Source organism: Liolophura sinensis, chromosome 5, assembly GCF_032854445.1.
Source record: "Liolophura sinensis isolate JHLJ2023 chromosome 5, CUHK_Ljap_v2, whole genome shotgun sequence".
Classification (NCBI taxonomy): Eukaryota; Metazoa; Mollusca; class Polyplacophora; order Chitonida; family Chitonidae; genus Liolophura; species Liolophura sinensis.
This window is the reverse complement of record NC_088299.1, coordinates 17,842,313-17,868,445: the sequence shown is the minus strand read 5'-3', so window position 1 is coordinate 17,868,445 and position 26,133 is coordinate 17,842,313. Positions and strand designations below refer to the sequence as shown.

At 38.5% G+C, this 26,133-nt stretch overlaps 1 protein-coding gene across 1 annotated transcript in view; it reads right to left on the bottom strand.

The window, feature by feature from the left end:
- LOC135465520 (Fanconi anemia group A protein-like) overlaps positions 1-26,133 on the bottom strand; it is a 54,344-nt gene that overhangs the window by 12,351 nt on the left and 15,860 nt on the right. The window contains exons 16-35 of the mRNA XM_064742759.1: positions 25,873-25,933; positions 24,924-24,973; positions 24,493-24,569; positions 23,751-23,885; positions 23,215-23,345; positions 22,780-22,944; positions 22,082-22,266; positions 20,412-20,501; positions 18,611-18,716; positions 18,178-18,348; positions 17,413-17,486; positions 16,080-16,202; positions 15,637-15,742; positions 14,864-15,036; positions 13,354-13,456; positions 6,680-6,739; positions 3,282-3,371; positions 2,601-2,701; positions 1,919-2,002; positions 915-969 (exon numbers count right to left, since the gene is read on the bottom strand). Coding sequence (XP_064598829.1) covers positions 915-969; positions 1,919-2,002; positions 2,601-2,701; positions 3,282-3,371; positions 6,680-6,739; positions 13,354-13,456; positions 14,864-15,036; positions 15,637-15,742; positions 16,080-16,202; positions 17,413-17,486; positions 18,178-18,348; positions 18,611-18,716; positions 20,412-20,501; positions 22,082-22,266; positions 22,780-22,944; positions 23,215-23,345; positions 23,751-23,885; positions 24,493-24,569; positions 24,924-24,973; positions 25,873-25,933 — 2,140 coding nt within the window. The remainder of the gene's footprint in view (positions 1-914; positions 970-1,918; positions 2,003-2,600; positions 2,702-3,281; positions 3,372-6,679; positions 6,740-13,353; positions 13,457-14,863; positions 15,037-15,636; positions 15,743-16,079; positions 16,203-17,412; positions 17,487-18,177; positions 18,349-18,610; positions 18,717-20,411; positions 20,502-22,081; positions 22,267-22,779; positions 22,945-23,214; positions 23,346-23,750; positions 23,886-24,492; positions 24,570-24,923; positions 24,974-25,872; positions 25,934-26,133) is intronic.

Sequence of the window (26,133 nt, the reverse complement as noted above, 5' to 3'; positions counted from 1 at the left end):
AATTACTTCATTTATACATCTTATTTCACAATAACACAAGGGCCTTTTTTAACAAAAAGTTAAGTTTTTAGGACATAATTTGGCCCAGTAGTTTTGGAGACATATTAGCTAGCCAAGCATCAAAAGGAAATCAGTAAAATATTTTTCACTCATGAACATTTTGGATGGACAATGAACTTAGTAAATAAGCATTTAACAGTTAGAATAAAAACCTAACAGAGGTAAACCATTTGTAAACATCTGACCATTTGCAAACTGCGGCTGCATTTCCCCAGTTACATGGGACCATTTGTAAACTGAGGCTGTATTCCCTAGTTACAGGGGACCATTTGCCAGCTAATACCCCGTTGTCAATGTTGCTATATTTTCAACTGCTTTAACCACAAACAACAGGGATTCATGACACTGTTCTCCACATATTTCGATAAAAGAGGGGTAATCCAAGATGACCAAGACAACGCTGATTGAGTCAGATGATATGTAAGAAAATTTACTGTTTGCCAACAAGCTTTGTTAAAACATTACAAAAGGTGTACATCCATTTGATCAGCAAGGTTCTAAACACCTTAATCACATAACAACACAATGACGGGGAAGTGTCCTCCAGGGAAGCATTAGAATAAACAGCTTGGTATGCTCCATTGTACGTGAGGGACATGAAGGGTGTGTTAGAAATGGAATATTGGATTACCGTTACTGGCGTCATCCTTCAAGGCCGACTTTCAAAGGACTTCACAAATCAATTTTTCCATGCCTTTTTCTCACGTTTATCATACATGTTACCTGTAGCACTATAACCTACGTGGACTAATCAATTTCAAGAAATAAAATGTGCTTAGTTTTGTGAAAGTGTCCATAAGGCATCCCCCTTCAGCAATGTACATAATATGTCACAAAACTATATTGTACTCTACCTGAGGACAAATCTGCAGGATCTGGTGTATGATACGACCCTGAGGCTGACACTGTCTGAAAGAAAAAACACTGAAATCACTAAACACTATATCTTCTCAACTCACTGTTTGTATAGCCTTGGAGACAATCAGCAGTCAACGAGCCTGGAGGGGCTTAAACCAAAGTCAAACTTTGGCTTAAGACTACCAGTGGCAAAGTTTGCTGGTAGCTTGCCAAAGTTCGGTGGTTTACCCTCTGTATTTTGGTTTCACCATCCATGAACTGACTGACATTGTATAGGTAAAAATTTCTCAAAGAGCTACTGTAGTGTCAGGAGTTGTACATCTTAAAAGCAAGGTTAAATGATAAAGTTTGAGATCAACAGACTTCCTTTCATACATTGTAAAGAAAAAAAATGCATTGTATTTGAGCCGATGTTGTAAATGTGAGAAGATAACACAGAAACAAAAATTTTGTGCTGTTTCCAATTTTGCCTGGTGTGACGTCATGCAAGAACACTTGGCATCACCCCATCGCTGACATTTAGCCACAAATGACGTTGTACTCTCTCTCTTTAAACGTGCATGGGGTCATTCCAGCATAACTGCCTCTTATACCTGACATCAAATCTGCCTCATTCATCGTCACATAACAAATATCTTGATGTCACATCAGGAAAATTTTAAAAACTGCCAAACATTTTTTTTCGAGGACTCTTCACTTTCAGGGGTTAACTAGTGTTATTCATCATAAATTTTTTTGAACTGTGGTGTTAGCTATATTCCATGGGGTATCCTTTGTACCAGCTGAATATTTCTGCCCGACCTGTCTTGGGACTGAACTAGCACTTCAAGTACAGCATTGAACAACAGTCAAGTCAAATGAACACTTTTACATGCATGTATTTGAGCGGAGTTTACCACGACATTCAAGATTATCTTACTTACACAGTCAGACTCTTGACAGCTACATAACTGTCAATAACGTCATTCAACCATAAAGAAAACAAGTTGACAAGACATACCTTTCTAATGCCATGGCGACAAGAGCTGTTCCGCACAGCCACTCTGGCTGACCACTGATCCCTGACACAATCCCTTCAAAGCAGCTGTGGGAGAAAGAACAAAGTTGAACACAGTCACAAAATATTAAAAGCCGAAGCATGAAACTTCGTAATACATAAGCTTGTATGTTCACAAAGCATACACACGTACCTGTCCAGAAGTCTTTCTCTGAGCTGGTTTTATAATGCTTTGTGAACTTTGTACATTTTCATTACATTTTTAATATCTAAAGTGTTTTCCACCACAGGAATTATCCAAAAATACCCTAAATAACCTAAAATTTTGTCGACAAAAGTGCATCTTCACAAGTAAATAAGTCACAAAATATATTTTTCGTGCTGAAACTTACCATTTTCCCATAGAATATCATGCAAACAAACCTCTGAGCACCTTTCTAAAATCAACAGAACCCTTAGAATTGGGAAAATTGGCCAAGTTAGTTATGATGAAATAGATGATAGATGAGGTAAATTTTGTTCCCCCCTACCACGAGGTGCCCGTGTAGACAACCAAGGTCAATGTCTAACAAGCTAAAACTGCATCAGTGATTACTCTTATCTTCTATGAATCAGTTCCAGACTTTAATTAAAGCACCTCAAAGAGAACACTGATTCAGGTGACTCTACCGTCATTAATACCCACCCGATGGCCCATGTTCGAGCGCGTACCACTGTCGTCTGAGTGCCTGCCTGACAGCTCTCCAGGAACAGCTGGGTGATGTGACCAAGGCGCTTCCAGTGGAACTATACAAAACACACCACAGTTAGTTAAGCAGGTCAACAGGTGAGCATTTTCATATTCCCATGCCCAGTTGCAATGTTTTATTTGGGCCTCTCACAGAACCTGCTTATGATCATATGTCCGCATTGTTTGAAAAGTAATAACAGTATTTTTTCATGACCTAGGCGGTGCGTTACGACCTATGCAGTGTGTTACAATGACCTATGCGGTGTGTTACAATGACCTTGTGGTGTGCTACAACATCACAAAGATAAGAAGGGATTCTCAATCTGTTCACAAGTATCAGCAGTGTATTAGTCACTTGTACCTTTAATAGCCTCTCTTACATCAACCAATCTAGGGCCATCATGACACCGCAGCACAATGACCCAGGAGCCTCTCACCAATGCGGTTGCTGTGAGTTCAAGTCCAACTCATTCTGACTTGCTGTCAGGTCATACATGGGAAAGTATGTCAGCAAGCTGGACATTGTTGCAGGTTTCCACAAGGCTCTGTTATCATGATGCTGGCTGTCACCATGTAAGCGAAATATTCGTCAAAAAACTCATCAAATAAATAAATTAATCAACAAATCTCACTCACTAGTAAGGAAGATACCAGGGTTGGACATCTGTCTAACAGCCTCAAGACGTGAAATCTGACGGTCGCACAGCCCGACACAGCACACAGCCCCTGTAACAGAGAAAAACAGCATCAGGGAGCTTTCTCAACCTGGCTTATAGTTCACCAGGCCACAACTTGTTCAATGCCACGTGTGAGTCCATGTTCTGTAGGCAGGTGAACTGCCTGCATACATTCTACAGAATTCACACTGACAAGAATTATTTATATTACAGGCTCTTGTACAATGTAGACAATAAGACTTCCACTCAAAAAGTTTGTTACCGTGATTGTGCCACAATTTCATGAATCGTTCTGGTGCATGTTCTAACCTTAACTTCTGGTACATGTTCTAACCTTCTGGTGCATGTTCTAAACTTCTGGTACACGTTCCAAACTTCTGGTACATGTTCTAACCTTCTGGTACATGTTCTAAACTTCTGGTACATGTTCTAACCTTCTTCCAAACTTCTGGTACATGTTCTAACCTTCTGGAACATGTTCTAACCTTCTGGTACATGTTCTAACCTTCTTCCAAACTTCTGGTACATGTTCTAACCTTCTGGAACATGTTCTAACCTTCTGGTACATGTTCTAACCTTCTTCTAACCTTTTGGCACATGTTCTAACCTTCTTCTAACCTTTTGGTACATGCTCTAACCTTCTTCTAACCTTCTGGTACATGTTTTAACCTTCTTCCAACCTTCTGGTACATGTTCTAACCTTCTGGTACATGTTCTAACCTTCTTCCAAACTTCTGGTACATGTTCTAACCTTCTAGAACATGTTCTAACCTTCTGGTACATGTTCTAACCTTCTTCCAAACTTCTGGTACCTGTTCTAACCTTCTGGAACATGTTCTAACCTTCTGGTACGTGTTCTAACCTTCTTCTAGCCTTTTGGTACATGTTCTAACCTTCTGGTACATGTTCTAACCTTCTTCTAACCTTCTGGTACATGTTCTAACCTTCTTCTGACCTTTTGGTACAAGTTCTAACCTTCTGGTACATGTTCTAACCTTCTGGTACATGTATATGAAGACCACAAGCACACAATTTTACACACACTGCAGTTGTTTTCAATAAACACTATTCAGATTACATATAGCTGTACTACTTTAATGGACAGCACTACTCCTTTACTAATCAAACAGCCAGAGGGACTTTCTTAACCTAAACAGAGCTCAGGAATTCTGGTTGTAAAAGCATGCTATACAGGGAAACAGAGAAACTTGTGATCTCATCCAAGCCCAACTATAATAACATCATCCATTTAATTCTACATGTATTCAAAAAGTTTTAGAATGTAAGAGAAGGTACTTTTAGTTTCAGATTTCAGCACGCTGTATTTCTGATATTGACAATAGCTTTTACTATTATTTTTTATTGGATTTTCTCTTAAAATGTACAAGTGGAGTTCAGCAGAGAGTTTAGCCCCAATGCTGTTCACATGCTTAAGGCTAAATAATACTTTGTGAGTTGGCATGTTTTGAAATCCAGCCCCTTTGATCCTGCAGGCTGGCCCAAATATGGGAGGTCCTTAACTTTGTTGTTTCAACCCTATTTTCCAGTTTATCTTTATTCTCACAAGTATTAAATGGGCCTTAAGTCAAAACAAATCTAGTGTTGGTGGGCGTGGATTTACATTTAGAGTTATTCAGTAAACAATTTCAACCGTGGTGTCCGCCATGAGACAGGCCATTATTTAATCAATCTTTTGACGGTTACTGTTATTCTTTACATTTGTCACATAAAAATACACTCCCTTCATGATCTTACACAGACACCTAAATATTTGAAACAGAAGCCATCGATCGTCTCTTCCAATATGTGTGCCTGTAGTTTTCAGCATAGCACAGGAAGGCTGTGTGAGACAACCTTAGGACATCCTGCAGGTACCAAACAGTAGCCAAATGTACTGTGGCTAACAGTCTAACGCAATCTATGTACATCTACATGGACACACTTATATTGGCTGAGGACAAGTTAGTTTGTTACAATTTCTCAAGTGATATTTCATACTTTGGCAAATGAGGTTTAAGTTTTTCTCATATTTTGTCAGGGAACTGTTAATTTGTCACATTTGGTGCGCCTGTAATGTAGATGAATAGCACCAGTAAGTTAGTACACACTTTATTTGAAAGACTTACAACAAGAATAAAAGAAAACGATTATTGTCAGTGGTTTTACAGACCAAAATGGATGAAATTGTGATTTTGTTTTGTCACTGTATTCCCTGTAACAGCAGAATGTTGCACATATTTGGAATGTGGCCTACAGACTGTATCTATTATCAAGCATGCCCAATGAAGAACATGATCAGAATCTATCACCAGTTCAAGGTATGCCTTTCTGACCTTCATCTTACTGTGTAATCAAACTATACCTAGGAAAATATGGCAAAGCATACCTGTAGTCGGACTGCATCATGTATCTGCATTTAGATCATTACCATTTTTTTTAGGCCTTATCAACACTTACAGTACATATCCCTTGGTTATTACACTTCATGCCTCAAAGCCCCAGTAGTCTGGACACATTCCTGGGATTTCTGACACATTACCATTTTATTTAGGCTTTATCAACACTTACAGTACATATCCCTTGGTTATTACACCTCATGCCTCAAAGCCCCGGTAGTCTGGACAGATTTCTGACACATTACCATTTTATTTAGGCTTTATCAACACTTACAGTACATATCCCTTGGTTATTACACCTCATGCCTCAAAGCCCCGGTAGTCTGGACACATTCCTGGGATTTCTGACTACATTACCATTTTATTTAGGCTTTATCAACACTTACAGTACATATCCCTTGGTTATTACACCTCATGCCTCAAAGCCCCGGTAGTCTGGACACATTCCTGGGATTTCTGACTACATTACCATCTTATTTAGGCTTTATCAACACTTACAGTACATATCCCTTGGCTATTACACCTCATGCCTCAGACCCCGTAGTCTGGACACATTCCTGGGATTTCTGACTACATTACCATTTTATTTAGGCTTTATCAACACTTACAGTACATATCCCTTGGTTATTACACCTCATACCTCAAAGCCCCGGTAGTCTGGACACATTCCTGGGATTTCTGACTACATTACCATTTTATTTAGGCTTTATCAACACTTACAGTACATATCCCTTGGCTATTACACCTCATGCTTCAGACCCCGTAGTCTGGACACATTCCTGGGATTTCTGACTACATTACCATTTTATTTAGGCTTTATCAACACTTACAGTACATATCCCTTGGTTATTACACCTCATGCCTCAGACCCCGTAGTATGGACAGATTCCTGGGATTTCTGACTACATTACCATTTTCCTTTCATATTTCAACTCTACAGTATACAAGGAGCCATAATCACCTGAAGCAGATAGGCAATGAGATGGAACGGCAAACAGCATCCTTCTGTCATGTGGTCCTTCTGCAAGGGAAAAAAACAAAACAAAGCATTATGACACTGATCCATAAACAACCATAAACCAGACAATTACAATACTGGAATCTGTAAAACTGGTTATCAAGAGGTGCCCCATCTCGATGATACAGCAAAATTACTATAGCGGAACTACTATTACCAGGTAGTCCATCTCAAAACATTATCTGGACATGATTTCAGCATTCAAAATTCCATTGCCTTCCTTCATTTATCTTGTTTCCCCCTCTGCTGAAATAAAACACCAATCAACTAAGTAAATAAATCAACACGAGGAAACTTTCAACACATCCAGACATCACACAGATAAATGTGAACAAAGGTCACTTCCAAAGTTATGTTTCAACTCAGGAGTATCAGATTTTATTTCATATTGATCTATACCTCCATTCATTTTCTTATTCATACGATTCTTTTTGCGACTGTGATTGAATGTCATGAATGAATAAAATAAAGGTTAGCTCTAAGAATTCACTTCTTCCTCCTTGTGAACAATCTATGATGTACATGTATGTAGTAACATTTTACTATATCTATGATGTACATGTATGTAGTAACATTTTACTATATCTATGATGTACATGTATATAGTAACACTTTATTCTACATATGATGTACATGTATATAGTAACACTTTATTCTACATATGATGTACATGTATATAGTAACATTTTACTCCATGTATGATGTACATGTATATAGTAACATTTTACTCTATGTATGATGTACATGTATATAGTAACATTTTACTCTATGAATGATGTACATGTATATAGTAACATTTTACTCCATGTATGATGTACATGTATATAGTAACATTTTACTCCATGTATGATGTACATGTATATAGTAACATTTTACTCTATGTATGATGTACATGTATATAGTAACATTTTACTCTATGAATGATGTACATGTATATAGTAACATTTTACTCCATGTATGATGTACATGTATATAGTAACATTTTACTCTATGTATGATGTACATGTATATAGTAACATTTTACTATATGTGTGATGTACATGTATGTAGTAACATTTTACTATATGAATGATGTACATGTATATAGTAACATTTTACTCTGTATAATGTACATGTATGTAGTAACAGTTTACTATATGAATGATGTACATGTATGTAATAACATTTTACTAAATCTATGATGTACATGTATGTAGTAACATTTTACTATATGTATGATGTAAATATATATAGTAACATTTTACTATATGTATGATGTACATGTATGTAGTAACATTTTACTATATGTATGATGTACATGTATGTAGCAACATTTTACTCTATGAATGATGTACATGTATGTAGTAACATTTTACTCTATGATGTACATGTATGTAGTAACATTTTACTATATCTATGATGTGCATGTATGTAGTAACATTTTACTATATGTATGATGTAAATATATATAGTAACATTTTGCTATATGTATGATGTACATGTATATAGTAACATTTTACTATATGTATGATGTACATGTATATAGTAACATTTTACTCTATGAATGATGTACATGTATATAGTAACATTTTACTCCATGTATGATGTACATGTATATAGTAACATTTTACTCTATGTATAATGTACATGTATGTAGTAACAGTTTACTATGTGAATGATGTACATGTATGTAGTAACATTTTACTAAATCTATGATGTACATGTATGTAGTAACATTTTACTATATGTATGATGTACATGTATATAGTAACATTTTACTATATGTATGATGTACATGTATGTAGTAACATTTTACTATATGTATAATGTACATATATGTAGTAACATTTTACTAAATCTATGATGTACATGTATGTAGTAACATTTTACTATATGTATGATGTAAATATATATAGTAACATTTTACTACATGTATGATGTACATGTATGTAGTAACATTTTACTCTATGAATGATGTACATGTATATAGTAACATTTTACTCTATGATGTACATGTATGTAATAACATTTTACTATATCTATGATGTGCATGTATGTAGTAACATTTTACTATATGTATGATGTACATGTATGTAGTAACATTTTACTATTTGTATGATGTACCATGTATACAGTAACATTTTACTATATCTATGATGTACATGTATATAATAACATTTTACTGCATGTTTGATGTACATGTAGTAACATTTTACTATATCTATGATGTCCCTGTATGTTGTAACATTTTACTATATGTATGATGTACATGTAGTAACATTTTACTATATCTATGATGTACATGTATGTAGTAACATTTTACTATATCTATGATGTACATGTATATAATAACGTTTACTGTATGTATGATGTACATGTATATAGTAACATTTTACTATATGTATGATGTACATGTATATAGTAACATTTTACTATATCTATGATGTACATGTATATAGTAACATTTTACTATATGAATGATGTACATGTATGTAGTAACATTTTACTATATCTATGATGTACATGTATATAATAACATTTTACTACATGTATGATGTACATGTATATAGTAACATTTTACTATATCTATGATGTACATGTATATAATAACATTTTACTATATGTATGATGTACCATGTATACAGTAACATTTTACTATATCTATGATGTACATGTATATAGTAACATTTTACCCTATGTATGATGTACATGTATGTGGTAACATTTTACTATATGAATGATGTACATGTATATAGTAACATTTTACTATATGTATGATGTACATGTATATAATAACATTTTACTATATGTATGATGTACCATGTATACAGTAACATTTTACTATATCTATGATGTACATGTATATAGTAACATTTTACTCTATGAATGATGTACATGTATGTAGTAACATTTTACTATATGAATGACGTACATGTATATAGTAACATTTTACTATATGTATGATGTACATGTATGTAGTAACATTTTACTATATGTATGATGTACATGTATGTAGTAACATTTTACTGTATGAATGATGTTCATGTATGTAGTAACATTTTACTCTATGAATGATGTACATGTATATAATAACATTTTACTATATGAATGATGTACATGTATGTAGTAACATTTTACTATATGTATGATGTACATGTATGTAGTAACATTTTACTATATGTATGATGTACATGTATGTAGTAACATTTTACTGTATGAATGATGTTCATGTATGTAGTAACATTTTACTCTATGAATGATGTACATGTATATAATAACATTTTACTATATGAATGATGTACATGTATATAATAACATTTTACTATATGTATGATGTACCATGTATACAGTAACATTTTACTATATCTATGATGTACATGTATATAGTAACATTTTACTCTATGAATGATGTACATGTATGTAGTAACATTTTACTATATCTATGATGTACATGTATATAGTAACATTTTACTATATGAATGATGTACATGTACATGTATATAGTAACATTTTACTCAACACAAAACTGAATTTTCAAATGTTTCCAGGAATTTTCACTTTTTTTTTTCCAGGGCTTTCAATAGGATTTAATTTATCCAGGAGTTTTAACGAATTTTGAGGACAAAATGCACCCTGATATTATAAAATATTATCTAGACGAAGTAGACGAATATATTTTACATCAATATGTATTTTAATATACATATGCATAACAATTACAAGCACATAAATCTCATCTTGTTTCAAAATCAATACAAAACATTTTCAACCCGTATCAACAATAAGTGATTTTATTTAAACCAATCCAAATCTAGAGGGTATTGCAGCTTGTTAAGATTAAGTCGTGAATTAAGTCTCACAGCTCTGCTGGCCTGGTTTTACACTGTGAATGGAGCTTGTGTGAGAAAAACTTGTCATTCATTTTTGTCCTTAACTCCCCTGGGTCGGTGGGAACACAAAGCAGTAAGGCAGCCGGAGGCACAATAGCTTTTCTTCTGAGGTTTGTATTAAAGCAAAGAATTGGCTGGATGACGGACTGACCTGGAGAGGCAGAAGGGGATGGGGAGAGGCAGGGAGAGTGGGGTGAAAGGAAGAGCTTGCCTAGGTTGACACACGAGAGAGAGAGGGTGACACTACCCAGGGGATGCGAAGACAAAGACATGACTCATCAGCAGACTGATCAATGGTGGCGCGCGCGCGTGCAGAGCAGGGTAGCTACCCTGCTGCCTGCCGCTGGGGCTAATCGGGTAAATGACACTCTGTGATCACTGAAGTGCGACTAAACGACCAAAATTTGTTCATCACACAAGCGATCAGGGGCCTGTTCTACTCCTGTGTCGTGGATAACACAGATCAACAGGGCTTGTTCTCTAAACCCTTCCCTTCAGGGACCAACTCAATAGTATGCAGATTTCCATCACAAACAAACGCAAAACAGATGGAAGAGCAAGCATTTCTACAGAGAGTCATGTATGATGAAATGATGATCGTACAACAATGAACACTGCTGCAAGACATACATGTGTTCCAATACAACCCAAACACCAACATATGAACTGGACAAGAATATCAAACTGATTGTTGAAGGGAAACATGAATATTCTCTCGACTCAAGTGTCACAGCAAAAAAAACGAAAAAAAGAACAAAAGAAAAGGGAATTGTGATTACCATGTCTGAATAGGGCATTGCAACCATGCATAAATAAGTATTTTGTTTCAAAGAATTTCATCTGATTGCAAGGTCATTCATGTAACTCTGATTTATTTGATTTATGTCGGACACCATCCACAAAGAATTTTTCACTTATACAATGGTGACGGATCAATCAGGTCAGTAAGAAAACCTACATATATCATGAATTTATCAGCTAATAAACACAAAGACAGCATGAATCGCACTTTAACCTTTGAGGACTAGAGGCACATGCATATCCCCAGGTATCCCACATGCATATCCCCAGGTATCCCACACGCATATTTTTATAACAGACTGGTTAAAAAATTCAGATGATCAGATGAAGGAATAACTTTGGAGTTCTGGACTTTCCCTTGTGTATGTATACAAAGTTTGCCAATCATTTAATTATGATTCTGATATAAAGGCACAAGCCATTGTCTTTGGGATCAGATGGTAAATTAGCCACACATTCTGACTACTGTATCAAAAATGTTTTTCTTTAAGATGCGAGGTACATGCACATGTCACAGCACTATAACCACCCTGTACAATACTTCTTGCCAGCCAATTTTCAAGATTATCCCATGGAAAATGACAATCTCCCAATTCATCACGTCAATATTAAAACTAATGCATGTAATCCAGCTAGTTATGACTAATTCGCAAATTAATTTATTGCCAGGGGTCAGAACTACAAAGGAAGTGTCTATCATTTCCTCTTGTTAATTGCAGCAATCTTTGCCAAACCATGTCCGTAAGGGGTAACATGTCATGCAGACAGTAACTAAGATAATAACTGGGGGAGCCAGCAGGGCCTGCTTGACCCTAAGAGAATAGGTCTGAGGGAAGAGATGAGGTATCAGGGAAATGTCAACATTGGCAGAATGAGGGTGTATGTGAGGGGTCCAGGCCTTGGTTCTGATGGGGGGCAGGGGCCAGGGGGTTTGGGGGGAGGGGTCTGCTCACAACTTTGGTCTCTGTATCGACTCCAATGATCTTGGTTGTTACTATGGTATATTGTAGGGCTATTTATGCAGAATCCCTGTGCAAAAAGTATGCAAGATAATAAATGAAAACAGCAATGGACTCATGCCTGAATGGCAAAGGTCTGGCCATTAAAAGATAATAAAATAAGCTTATAATCGGTGGGATGGAGTGGGATACTAGCTGCACTGCACTAATTATTAATTTAAGTGTGCTTTGTTGAAAAAAAAACATCACTACGTTTTTATGATAATAAACTGATTGTATCATGTATAGTGGTTTTCAAGCAGCTGCTTTGTTTTTACATATATTGTCCATCAGGCAATGTATGTCAGTGGTAGGTTCTCTTCTGGGCAAGTTAAAAGTACAGAGAGAATCTGTTCAATTGTATGTATTAGTGCATTCTTCTAGCATGTAGCAAGCAAATAGTATGCTTCGTTCAACACCTCAATGAATATTATTTCCGTCTTATTACAACCATATCATTTTGTAGCAGGTCGGACCTAATAACAACCCATTTATGGTGCTGCCCCAGCAGACAAGACAGACAAGAACCAGTTCTTGGTCTTACCCCAAATAGGTTTCAAGAGTAATACAACAACTGTTAGCTATAGGAAGAAAATGACAATCTGAGTAAGCACAGACTGCCAATACAAATTTCACATGAATACATCACATATACATTTCAAAATAAAAACCCCTACCAAGTGATTTGTATCACATCAAACAATTCCATGACATGCACTTGTATTATTTCAGTGTTACTGTCTTAAACTGATACAGATTTATTTCTGAATGGCTTCAATATGTAAGTAATTGCATGTAATATGTAAGTCAAAGCTTTTGCTGAATTTAAGGTACACACCTTTACATTTATTCAAATGTGACCAAAGTTGGAGGCTTTAACCCATAAAATCCTATATCCACTGTCAGCCAATCAGTGATGATTCTATACTCATTTGTAGGTAGAACTGACCAGGATGGTGTTGATGACATGTCCTGCCCCCTGGAGGTGACCTTCACACACCTCAGACAAGTTGTTGGTGAAGAAGAGGCTGGGAGTAAGGCTTAGTGCTATGCTGAAAAAAACAACAGCATCACAATCTCCTTAGTCAGCTGTGCACATAACACATAGATACAGTGTTACCATCGAGTCCAACCATCCCCTACAAAACTGCTTATATGTTGGTAAAGGTCATGTTATGGTTTAGGTAGCACCCCTGAAATGTGATGGCACAACATCGTGGTAGGACATTGATTTAACACCTGATGCTTTTTTCTGTGGCACAGAATTTAGGTTTTCCCAGTCTGGTGTCAGTATACTGTGACTGGGTGGGGTGCTTTGTTTGGTGTCAATATACTGTGAATAGACTGGGTGTAATGTGCAGTGTCCAAATTACACATATACTGTGACTTGGTATGGTGTCCTGCCTGGTTCCAGCATACTTTGACTCGGTTGGATATCATATCTGCTTTCAACATACTGTGACTGGGTTCGGTGCCAGGTCTGGTTTCAGCACAGTGACTGGGTTGGATGCCATGTTTGGTTTCAGTATACTGTGACTGGGCGGCATGTCATGTCTGGTTTCAGTATACCATGACTTGGTATGGTGTCATGTCTGCTTTCAGCATATGTCAACTATGTTGGATATCATGCCTGGTTTCAGCATACTGTGACTGGGTTGGGTGTCATGTCTGGTTTCAGTATGCTGTGACCAGGTTGGCTGTTGTATCTGGCTTGACATTTTTATACTGTGACTGGGTATGGTGTCATGTCTGGTTTCACCAATACATGTACATATATGTGACATATCAGTCTGCAGGAAGGCAATATACCTTTCAAATTACTAAAGTTATACTGTTTAACATAACAAAAGGCAATCAATCCATTTTACACATTTGCCATACTCAGACATCATAAAAAGCTACACCACAGCTACTTCTTGACATTTCTGCGATGTTGATAATTATGAACTTACGATATCACAGAACTAGCCATTACAGAGTCAAGACAGGCACATCTTAAAAGCTTGGTTAATTATGTGATAAGGATAGAGATAGTGCGACGGACTAAATTGGAAGAAAAAATTGTGTTGTTTTAAAACAGCTGTTGTAAATATTCGAGGATATATTGAAACAAAAGTTTACTGTCGTTTCCAATTTTGCCTGGTGTGACGTCATGCAAGAAGACTGGATGTCACCCATCACTGAGGTATAGTCACTAATGACGCCAGACTTGCCAATGCTCATGACATCATTCCAGCAATAACTGCCTTACCATAAGTCATATCAGACGATTTTGTTTTTCAGGACTCTTTACTTACAGGGGTTAAATAGTGTAACTCTTTGTTAATCCTCGTGAGCCGTGTTGTTAGCTCTGTTCCATAGGATATCCTTTATATCGTTTTAACATGTCTGCCTGGTGTACCTTGGGACACAAGTAACACTTCAAGGAACATGACTATTCTCACTGTTATTTGACCCACCTAAAGAAGTCTTGTAGCAAAATTTGCAGATCCTGTCCTTCACCCTCTTTGATCTCATTGGTCAGTCTGCGCATGGCCTGTAGTAACCATGGTAATGTAACAGTGCTGCTACCATCTCCGTCAACTGTCTGCTCTCCCTGACAATCTTTGTTTACCAAGAACATGCTCAAATTCTGACAAAAGAAAACGAGATCATAAACTGAAAAACCAATGCAACACACAAGTTCGTGTAGATCGGCAGAAAGCCATCTTCAATGTAGACCTCTGTAAAATTCACAATCAAAGGTGGTAGTGAGACTGTTATACGGGACCATGTTAGGCAATGCCACTGTTGACAGCCGCTAGACTTTCCATTACCACTGACAACTGATCCATACTCCTTATAAAGAAGACATAAGGGGATGTCATGCCAATATCAACACAACTGAAACATCCAGCTTCTCTGAACTGTCAATCTCCAGTAACATTTCTTCGGTAATGCCTTTTTCCTCAGCCTTATAACTGGCACCTGAAGATCCTTCACCGACGACACAATCCTTGAATCACAAAGCAATTTTTTTGCTTAGCACAAACTTATTTTTATATGTTTAAGGCCCAATGTCCCAACGTCTAACGCAAAGGTAAGTAAATTTGTACCTTTGAACACTCTAACTGCAGACCTCCATATTTAGATGGCTTTTATCTGTATTTTGTGTATATTGTATGTATATATCTTACATACATACCACTTTGGACTAAAGTTCTCTCTCAGCCTAGGTCTGCTCAATACTCACCTGTAACAGCCTCAGCATTGCTTCCCTGTTGCTGTGCCCTGAGAAGCCTTTCAAATCCTCACGCAGACATTGGGGGCATGCAGTAAGATTTCTCACACCACAACTGCTGAGAAAAGCACCATAACAGATTACACAGGGTTCGAAAGGAACCCTAGAGAAAAAAAATAGCATGGTGGCCATTTTGGAGCTTCTCTGACAATTATGACTGTTATACTTGTTTATGCTGATTTCTCATTAATCACACACTGAGAAATCTTTCACCTTTATGATGGCAAACTCTCCCATGTGTCAAGCGTGCCATGTCAAAAAGGTTTAGGGGTGAGATGTTTGGCATCCCAAATGATAGCATTTTCATATTTTTGTGTTATTTGTATAGATAAGAATGGTGTAGCTGATAGTTTTGTGAATCGCAAACAGTGTGTGTGGGGTGTCAGAATACCGACCTGTTGTGTACAATACTTGTGAGCAGATGGAAGCAGGCCTCAGCGTACGACTGACCACATCCTCCTTCAGAGACTTCCCGAGGAATATATACATCGTGTGTCATGTGGAGATAATAGTTATACCTGTCAACAACAACACAAAAACTTCACTGGAATATGGATGCAGTATCCGCATGCCGTTTGGGTGCATGGGAGATAAATCTTACCACAAGAGTTATCTCACCCTGATTGCACCCAAGCACACAAGGACACAGACCCCCATTACAACTTCCGTTTTTCGGTAGGGACGATTGTAGTTCTGTGAATTTTAGGGTATAAAGTCTTTTTTTGCTCCCAGGCGTCCATTTTTGGTGCACAGGTGCATGCTTGGTGTTAAAATGCTGGAAACTGTCTAAACTTTGAGGAGGTATGAGCTTTATTGATGAAAGTTTGAAATTCTGGGCGAGAGGACACAAGGTGTGAGGTAGTGATAAGGCTGCGAGTGACGTCCCCTTGGCGTTGCTAGGCACGCCTCCCAGCTGCCGGCATGGAAAGGTCCAGATTTTGACGGTCAACCTATGTCAAGATTTTTATGGCTTCTTTCTCACAGGCTGGGCCAGGTATGCACCAAAGCTTAATGGCCACGGAATGTTTGGGACTGAGCTACAGCGCTAGACGTTAACATTGTCGCTTATGGAAAATTAATGGGGGTCCGAGGCCACAACGTACATTTCACAACATTCAAGTATCTTGCTCTTAAGTTGGGACTTTAAATTATGCATCTGGAGTTTTTGCCATTGTGTATTTTTTTAGAAAAACATGCGGCACTAATGACTTCTTCAAAGCATAAATTATGTTTTTCTTTCCACATCTAGCCAAGAATCTGTACCGGTGTTTGGACTGAACATCAAACCGCAGGAACATATCCCAACTGTACTCTGGCATTAGTACCTTAATGTTAACAAGCAGCCATTGTAGATATCAAGTTGTCCTTGTGGTGAGATGACTGTAATGCTATGAGCAATGTGTCAAATGGTTCCTAGATAGCAAGGTTTCATAGACAAGTTCCCAGGCAAACAGCCAATTGTTAATCTTAAGTCCGTGATGACGTGAGGTGTTACCTGTCAGATCATTGTGAAGGAAAATGACTATTACTTTGAAGGAACTTAAATGTGTTCGTAAAACGGTTTTTGACACGTATTTCACAACTATAAAGGAAGGAATCTCTGTGGAAGTGGCATATTCAAATTAGACAATGTTGATGTCACAGACTTTTGTCAGTGGCAACTGCACACTCGTTACTGTCCAAGTATCATGTTTTCCACTGAATCTACAATAAAGAAGTGCAATTTACCTGTCTGTTTCGGACAAACAATCTGAAGCTGCAGCAGCATTCAGCTCCAATCTGATCCAATCCACAAAGCTCAACTAGCAACACAGACAAGAAAAAAAGAAGCAATTTATGTGGATATATTTTATACGGACAGTTCAAAAGTAAAAGCTGCACATATTCCATACCAAACGCATTTAATCACACCTTAAATACTTGTGATAATCCCAGATTAATTTCTCTTCAATTCCATGGCATAAATCCATCAACATTTTGTTCTTAGCAATGTTGTAGACTGAGAGAAATTCAACAACCACAATCAAAAAAGCAGCCTGTTCATTTTCACTAATGTGTTTCATGTAGGTCTGGCCCAACGAAACATATGTAGGATTTAATAACATGAAAACAGCAATTCTGACAGTTCTGGACGACTGGTTAACAGGAAGACAAGATGCCAAAAACAGATATCCTAAACATGTCCTTCTATTTATGCAACTCACCTATATATACAAGTATCAATCCTGTTTGAGATCACAAAATCACACACATAACACACACATGTCACTTACTTACTTGTCGCATTCCGGTTAGCATGCCAGCACAGTGCAATGACCCAGGAGCCTCTTACCAATGCAGTCGCTGTGAGTTCAACTCCAGCTCATACTAGTTTCCTCTCTGGCTGTACGTGGGAAAGTCTGTCAACAACCTGCGAGTGGTCGTGGCTATCCCCTGTGCTCCCATCTCCCATCAATCAAATAAATAAATGCTTTACTTTCTGAATTTTCATACCTGACAATGTGTGAGCAGGTCCTGGAACACTTTGGACCTGAATATAGACTGAGATACATCCATGGACAGCAGATGTGGGTGGTCAACCTCCCACCCACTAAGTAACATCTCTCCTGAACCCCAACGCTCATGTTCAATGTCTGGAAACAGTCGGCTGTTCAGGTAGGTGAACTGGAGAAATACATTAAAGCATGAACAGGTAAGTTTTTAATTTAAACTCCACAGACTGCACCGGTACTTGTATTCATCCGTGATGTTAATCAAAATTACTAAATAATCATTGTCAATGAGAAGAAGTCTTCTTATGAAGTAATTTTACTAGTATATCAGACATTACATAAATGTAAACAAACACAATCAATAAATGTACAAAAGGACTTATGTATTAACAACAAAAAACAGATCTCATAATCTGTAATAAAATTGGCTTTACCTTTCGCACTAGAGACTTAGGGACAAAGGCACAGGTATCACTTCCCCCTACAACACTAGTGGTTGAGAACAGGCAGAAGCTATGTCGCAGGTATGATGTACAGAACCTGAAACATGCAAACTTTGCACTAGAGACTTTGGGACAAAGACACAGGTATCACTTCCCCCCTCAACACTAGTGGCTGAGAACAGGCAGAAGCTATGTCGCAGGTATGATGTACAGAACCTGAAACATGCAAACTTTGCACTAGAGACTTTGGGACAAAGACACAGGTATCACTTCCCCATACAACACTAGTGGCTGAGAACAGGCAGAAGCTATGTCGCAGGTATGATGTACAGAACCTGAAACATGCAAACTTTGCACTAGAGACTTTGGGACAAAGACACAGGTATCACTTCCCCATACAACACTAGTGGCTGAGAACAGGCAGAAGCTATGTCGCAGGTATGATGTACAGAACCTGAAACATGCAAACTTTGCACTAGAGACTTTGGGACAAAGACACAGGTATCACTTCCCCATACAACACTAGTGGTTGAGAACAGGCAGAAGCTATGTCGCAGGTATGATGTACAGAACCTGAAACATGCAAACTTTGCACTAGAGACTTTGGGACAAAGACACAGGTATCACTTCCCCATACAACACTAGTGGCTGAGAACAGGCAGAAGCTATGTCGCAGGTTTGATGTACAGAACCTGAAACATGCAAACTTTGCACTAGAGACTTTGGGACAAAGACACAGGTATCATTTCCCCATACAACACTAGTGGTTGAGAACAGGCAGAAGCTATGTCGCAGGTATGATGTACAGAACCTGAAACATGCAAACTTTGCACTAGAGACTTTGGGACAAAGACACAGGTATCATTTCCCCATACAACACTGGTGGCTGAGAACAGGCAGAAGCTGTGTCGCAGGTATGATGTACAGAACCTGAAACATGCAAACTTTGCACTAGAGACTTTGGGACAAAGGCACAGGTATCACTTCCCCATACAACACTAGTGGATGAGAACAGGCGGAAGCTATGTCGCAGGTTTGATGTACAGAACCTGAAACATGCAATCTTTGCACTAGAGACTTTGGGACAAAGACACAGGTATCACTTCCCCCCTCAACACTAGTGGCTGAGAACAGGCAGAAGCTATGTCGCAGGTATGATGTACAGAACCTGAAACGTGCAAACTTTGCACCAGAGACTTTGGGACAAAGACACAGGTATCACTTCCCCATACAACACTAGTGGCTGAGAACAGGCAGAAGCTATGTCGCAGGTATGATGTACAGAACCTGAAACATGCAAACTTTGCACTAGAGACTTTGGGACAAAGACACAGGTATCACTTCCCCATACAACACTAGTGGTTGAGAACAGGCAGAAGCTATGTCGCAGGTATGATGTACAGAACCTGAAACATGCAAACTTTGCACTAGAGACTTTGGGACAAAGACACAGGTATCATTTCCCCATACAACACTAGTGGCTGAGAACAGGCAGAAGCTGTGTCGCAGGTATGATGTACAGAACCTGAAACATGCAAACTTTGCACTAGAGACTTTGGGACAAAGGCACAGGTATCACTTCCCCATACAACACTAGTGGCTGAGAACAGGCAGAAGCTATGTCGCAGGTATGATGTACAGAACCTGAAACATGCAAACTTTGCACTAGAGACTTTGGGACAAAGGCACAGGTATCACTTCCCCATACAACACTAGTGGCTGAGAACAGGCAGAAGCTATGTCGCAGGTATGATGTACAGAACCTGAAACATGCAAACTTTGCACTAGAGACTTTGGGACAAAGGCACAGGTATCACTTCCCCATACAACACTAGTGGCTGAGAACAGGCAGAAGCTATGTCGCAGGTATGATGTACAGAACCTGAAACATGCAGACTTTGCACTAGAGACTTTGGGACAAAGGCACAGGTATCACTTCCCCCTACAACACTAGTGGCTGAGAACACGCAGAAGCTATGTCGCAGGTTTGATGTACAGAACCTGAAACATGCAAACTTTGCACTAGAGACTTTGGGACAAAGACACAGGTATCACTTCCCCATACAACACTAGTGGCTGAGAACAGGCAGAAGCTATGTTACAGGTGTGATGTACAGAACCTGAAACATGCAAACTTTGCACTAGAGACTTTGGGACAAAGGCACAGGTATCACTTCCCCATACAACACTAGTGGATGAGAACAGGCGGAAGCTATGTCGCAGGTATGATGTACAGAACCTGAAACGTGCAAACTTTGCACTAGAGACTTTGGGACAAAGGCACAGGTATCACTTCCCCATACAACACTAATGGCTGAGAACAGGCAGAAGCTATGTCGCAGGTATGATGTACAGAACCTGAAACATGCAAACTTTGCACTAGAGACTTTGGGACAAAGGCACAGGTATCACTTCCCCATACAACACTAGTGGCTGAGAACAGGCAGAAGCTATGTCGCAGGTATGATGTACAGGACCTGAAACATGCAAACTTTGCACTAGAGACTTTGGGACAAAGGCACAGGTATCACTTCCCCATACAACACTAGTGGCTGTGAACAGGCAGAAGCTATGTCGCAGGTATGATGTACAGAACCTGAAACATGCAAACTTTGCACTAGAAACTTTGGGACAAAGGCACAGGTATCACTTCGACATACAACAGTAGTGGCTGAGAACAGGCAGAAGCTATGTCGCAGGTATGATGTACAGAACCTGAAACATGCAAACTTTGCACTAGAGACTTTGGGACAAAGGCACAGGTATCACTTCCCCCCACAACACTAGTGGCTGAGAACACGCAGAAGCTATGTCGCAGGCTTGATGTACAGAACCTGAAACATGCAAACTTTGCACTAGAGACTTTGGGACAAAGACACAGGTATCACTTCCCCCTACAACACTAGTGGATGAGAACAGGCGGAAGCTATGTCACAGGTGTGATGTACAGAACCTGAAACATGCAAACTTTGCACTAGAAACTTTGGGACAAAGACACAGGTATCACTTCCCCCCTCAACACTAGTGGCTGAGAACAGCCAGAAGCTATGTCGCAGGTATGATGTACAGAACCTGAAACATGCAAACTTTCACTACGATGGGAACAGGGTGCATCGACTGGGTTTATCAAACAAAGTACGAGTCAGTCAGACAATGACATTGCTTATATTACACATGTATATAATAATATGTTTTACTAGTGCTAAATTACGAAATAAAACCCAAATAAGAAAATTCAGAGTTTACAATCTGTTCAAAACATTAAATTTGCATTTCACTCTTCTGAAACATCATACTAAAGCAATTAATATTTTTTAGTTTAAACAAGCTACTATGTCTGAAAAACATTTAAATGTTAAAAATTAAGTTACTTTAGATTTGACATTTATCTCTAATTTAAGACCTGGAACACCAATGCAGTACACTGAACTAATAGGTACACATGGATCTACATTTGCTTACCTCAGAGAAAACATCATCCATTGGCTAGTGTGGTGATACAACTGACCACTCAGGTGCTGAACAAGATCATGAGCTGACATGTTTTTGTCATACACACTGATCGGTGGCCACAGGTCTGAGGTGGCTCCTAGACAAACTAATAAGGCAGTAATCCCAAAAATATGATGAGATTCCAATCTAAGGCCCTAAAGTTAAAGAAAAAAACTTAATAACATCAACAAATCTGGCACATAGTCATCATGACCATTACAACTGAGTATCATTTTATCTCCAAATTAATTATGCAAAGCACACATTATGTGTTAGTTGAAGTTATCTGACACAGGACATTATATTGCTTAACACTTTATATAAGTGTACTATGCAACTTTACCCATAAACTATAATTCCAGCTCCAAATGCCAATCTTTTCAGATCAGCTTTGTGATACCCTGATTCCTCAACTGTTTCCCATATGAAAGAGCAACTTCCAGTGCAATTTATGCGCATTTTTAATTTGATTCTAGGAAAAACTGCATTGGTTGGGTTGGCCAGGTTATGTATGATCTTATCTGTCCTTACAGAATAATGCCCTAAGAATATGCTTGAATAAACACCTTGCAAACATGCAAAGAGGTTGAAGAATTAAAGTACATACAATATGTAATCTGTTGTACAAAAAGTATTTGTGAAGTTCACCACACCTACAGAAGTATTACCTGTTCTGTAATCAGCTTGTACACCCTTACCACTAGGGCTGGGTAGATGGTAGGGTGGTGGGACAGCATCTTCACTAGGGCTAGCAAGCTATCAGCCAGCACTGTGAGGTGTTTACCACCCTGGACAACCATCCTGCAGACTGTGTTCAGCAGGGCGTCTACTACCTGTAAGCAAGGAAATGAAGTCATGAAGTGGAGATAGTGATTAGTGATACAGGTTTAATGGAGGCATATTCACTGCTGAACAGTAATGGGACAAGCCAGCTGGGGATGTGAACCAGCAATCTATGGGATTTGAGTCCAAGTTTCTACCACCAGAGTAAAGGGAAATGCCCAGCCCCCCCTGACCCCCTGACCCCAGCCTTCAACCCAACCCCCAACCAGCTCGGGGCTAGATAGCACTTATATTTCACCCTGTTACACCTGTATGATTACCTGTAAATTGCTGTGGGTGAGCTGTGGACAGTTAGAAAAGAGAAAACTGCATGTCTGAGCAACCTCCCCTGCCTCTTTCCCCTGGATGGCTAACACAACATCCAGCTTCTCTGAGACATGGGAAAGCATGTCTGGAATCAAAAGAATTATTGGAGTTGAATATCAGGAGACTAAAAACTGTCAATATATGTTTTTAAAAAAACATATCAGTCTCTTTGGACATTTATATACATGCACCCACTTTCACAACTATGTGAACGTGTTACTTCAAGAAAATTTACTGTCATCTATGTGCCCACATATTTTCTGATCTGACATTTACACTTTGCCAGTAGTAATATATGTTCCTGCCATCCAAACCTCAAAACACCTTCCTTAGATGGACATATCTATCAGAATTAGATAAGATGGGTAACTTAACCTTGAACAGGAATTTTAGGTCAAATAGTGTAAATCAGAAGTGAGGCTCACTATACAAAATCACTTTCCAAATCAGTGTGTACTGTCTAATTAAAAAGATCTAATGGGGTACAAACCTTTCCAGCCTGTTTGGGTGCTCTCCCCTTTGGACTGGCTCAGAGTCTCCAGCAGCTGGTTAAGTTTGTATTTCAGCTGATCCATGGGCTGTAAGAGAGCGTCCTCCATGGAGTCATCATCATCTATGTACAGCCCTGAACACCGGTCAAAATAAATGTATGTATATATTCTTGAGGTTTATCGTCGTACTTTGAAACCTAAAATCCCATCCAGTCACATTATACTGACACCTGGTCAACCAGTCTTGCTCCTTGCTCTAACCTCTCAGTGCTGAGTGCTAACCAAGGCAGCAGCAAATATCATTTTTAAAGTCTTTGGTATGACCTGACTTGGGTTTGGTCCCAAGGTCTCCCAGCTTCACCAGTCACAACAAGAATCAAAGTTACATCCAGGATTTCTTGTACGGTTCTTATTGCGATTTTGGGGAGATATATCATCAAAAATATAAGAAAAAAGTCATAAAATAGGTTTCATTAACAGCATAACACAATTTTTAGAAGAAAAAGCATAAAATTTATATATGAATAGGTGGTTACTGACGTGACATACATATTGAAACATACTGAAAAGACAAGCAGTCTTCTATGATCATTAGACTGTTTGATCGGCAAAATGAAGCCTGTGGACTGCATATTGTCACAAAGGCTCCACAAACTGTAAAAGTGGAGGAATCAATGAAAGCTCTGCTCAATGCCCAGGTTGAACCTCCACCTTATGTATAGATATAAAGTAATGACTCACCTTCCAGAAGTTGAGATTTCTCTTTTTCACAGGCCTTCACATAGCTGGTGTACATCGAAACGGGGAGTTTCTCAGCCCTGTCAACATCAGAAACAAAGCATGAAAATTTAGCACTTCTTGCAGAATCGGGTAAGCTAACTGAATGTAACAAGAAATTTCCAAGAAAAAAATCTTCAGTTTGATCTGAAATAAATTAATTTAATTTGTAACTATCTACATGTACCAGTCTGCAAAAATAACATGAATGTAATTACATGTATTAATATTATTTTGTTGATAATTTTTGATGTTTTCACAATTGCAAAGTATACTATGTGTACAGTGATCTATCCCAGAGTCTATCTATCAGCTGTTGCCTACTGTATGCAATATCTTTCTTTGCATCCAGAAGAAAACTCATCAAACACCTTTCAATCCATCCAGAATCTAACCTTTTTAATTCCTCTATGAGCTTCATTCGTCTATCAGGAATATCTGGTAGCTGTAAAGGAACAGATAGCATACATGTAGCAGGCAGGCAAAACTTTTTTGTAACAAGCTTTGAGTAGTTTGACTGCAGCCTGTCTGTGGTTTGTCTGTAGTTTGCCTGTGGAATGGCAGAGGGCTGGTTGTAGTTCTGCTAGCCTGACAACCATACCCACTAACCACAGCAGAGTTCTGTACCAGCGGGTAACGAAGGCTAATGGAATGGCATTGGAGTAGTGGTAAGCCACAAAGGAATTGTTCAACTGGCCCTCAGTTTTTAAAACTGGAGTGCCTAGGGTAAACCATCGACCTCTGGCAAGTTACTGTTAGTTGGTGTCTTCTGTTACTGGGAAGTCTTGAGAAGTAGATAAGTGTAATCATACAGTTCAGATTATACTAATCCTCCAGATCATAACACGTTTTAGAGATTCCTTATGAGTCTCTGACATATGGTTTCTGGTAATTTGCTTGTCTACAGAGATCCAGGATTTCTCTAGAGACAACTGCTATACAGCAGCATTTGATCACTCCTGGTTTCACACATACAGAACCATTTGATCACTCCTGGTTTCACACATACAGCAACATTTGATCACTCCTGGTTTCACACATACAGCAACATTTGATCACTCCTGGTTTCACACATACAGCAACATTTGATCACTCCTAATTTATTTTTGACATTCCCTGTCCAATACTGGGGTTGAACTTAGAGCTTATGTTCCATAGGCTGAGGGTTGACTACCTTGCCACCAGGTAAAGTCTCCAAGCAGCCCTTTAGGTTTCACGTACTAGCGCATTAATTACAGGTGATGCGAGAGAATGATGATTTCCTGAACAGGTAAATCTATATATCACTGTCCAGAACAGGGATTACAAAAGCTGTTATGACCGATATTACAGTGAAATACTTACAGGTCTGGGCTGGAGCAACACAGGAAGAAATCTTCCCAGATAGTATGGTTTTCTGAAGATGCTGGAAAAACGAGATGTTTTCTGTGTAATAAGTAAGCCTGTAAACTGTGCACAAATGTTGTGGTTATTACTACAAGTATTCACCAGACATTAGGGAGGATCAGCCACACATAATCATGTATAAACTTAACACAGGTATCCCATGGGTTGCAACTATATTAAAAGTACAGGTTGACAAGTTATACATTTAGGTCATTGTTC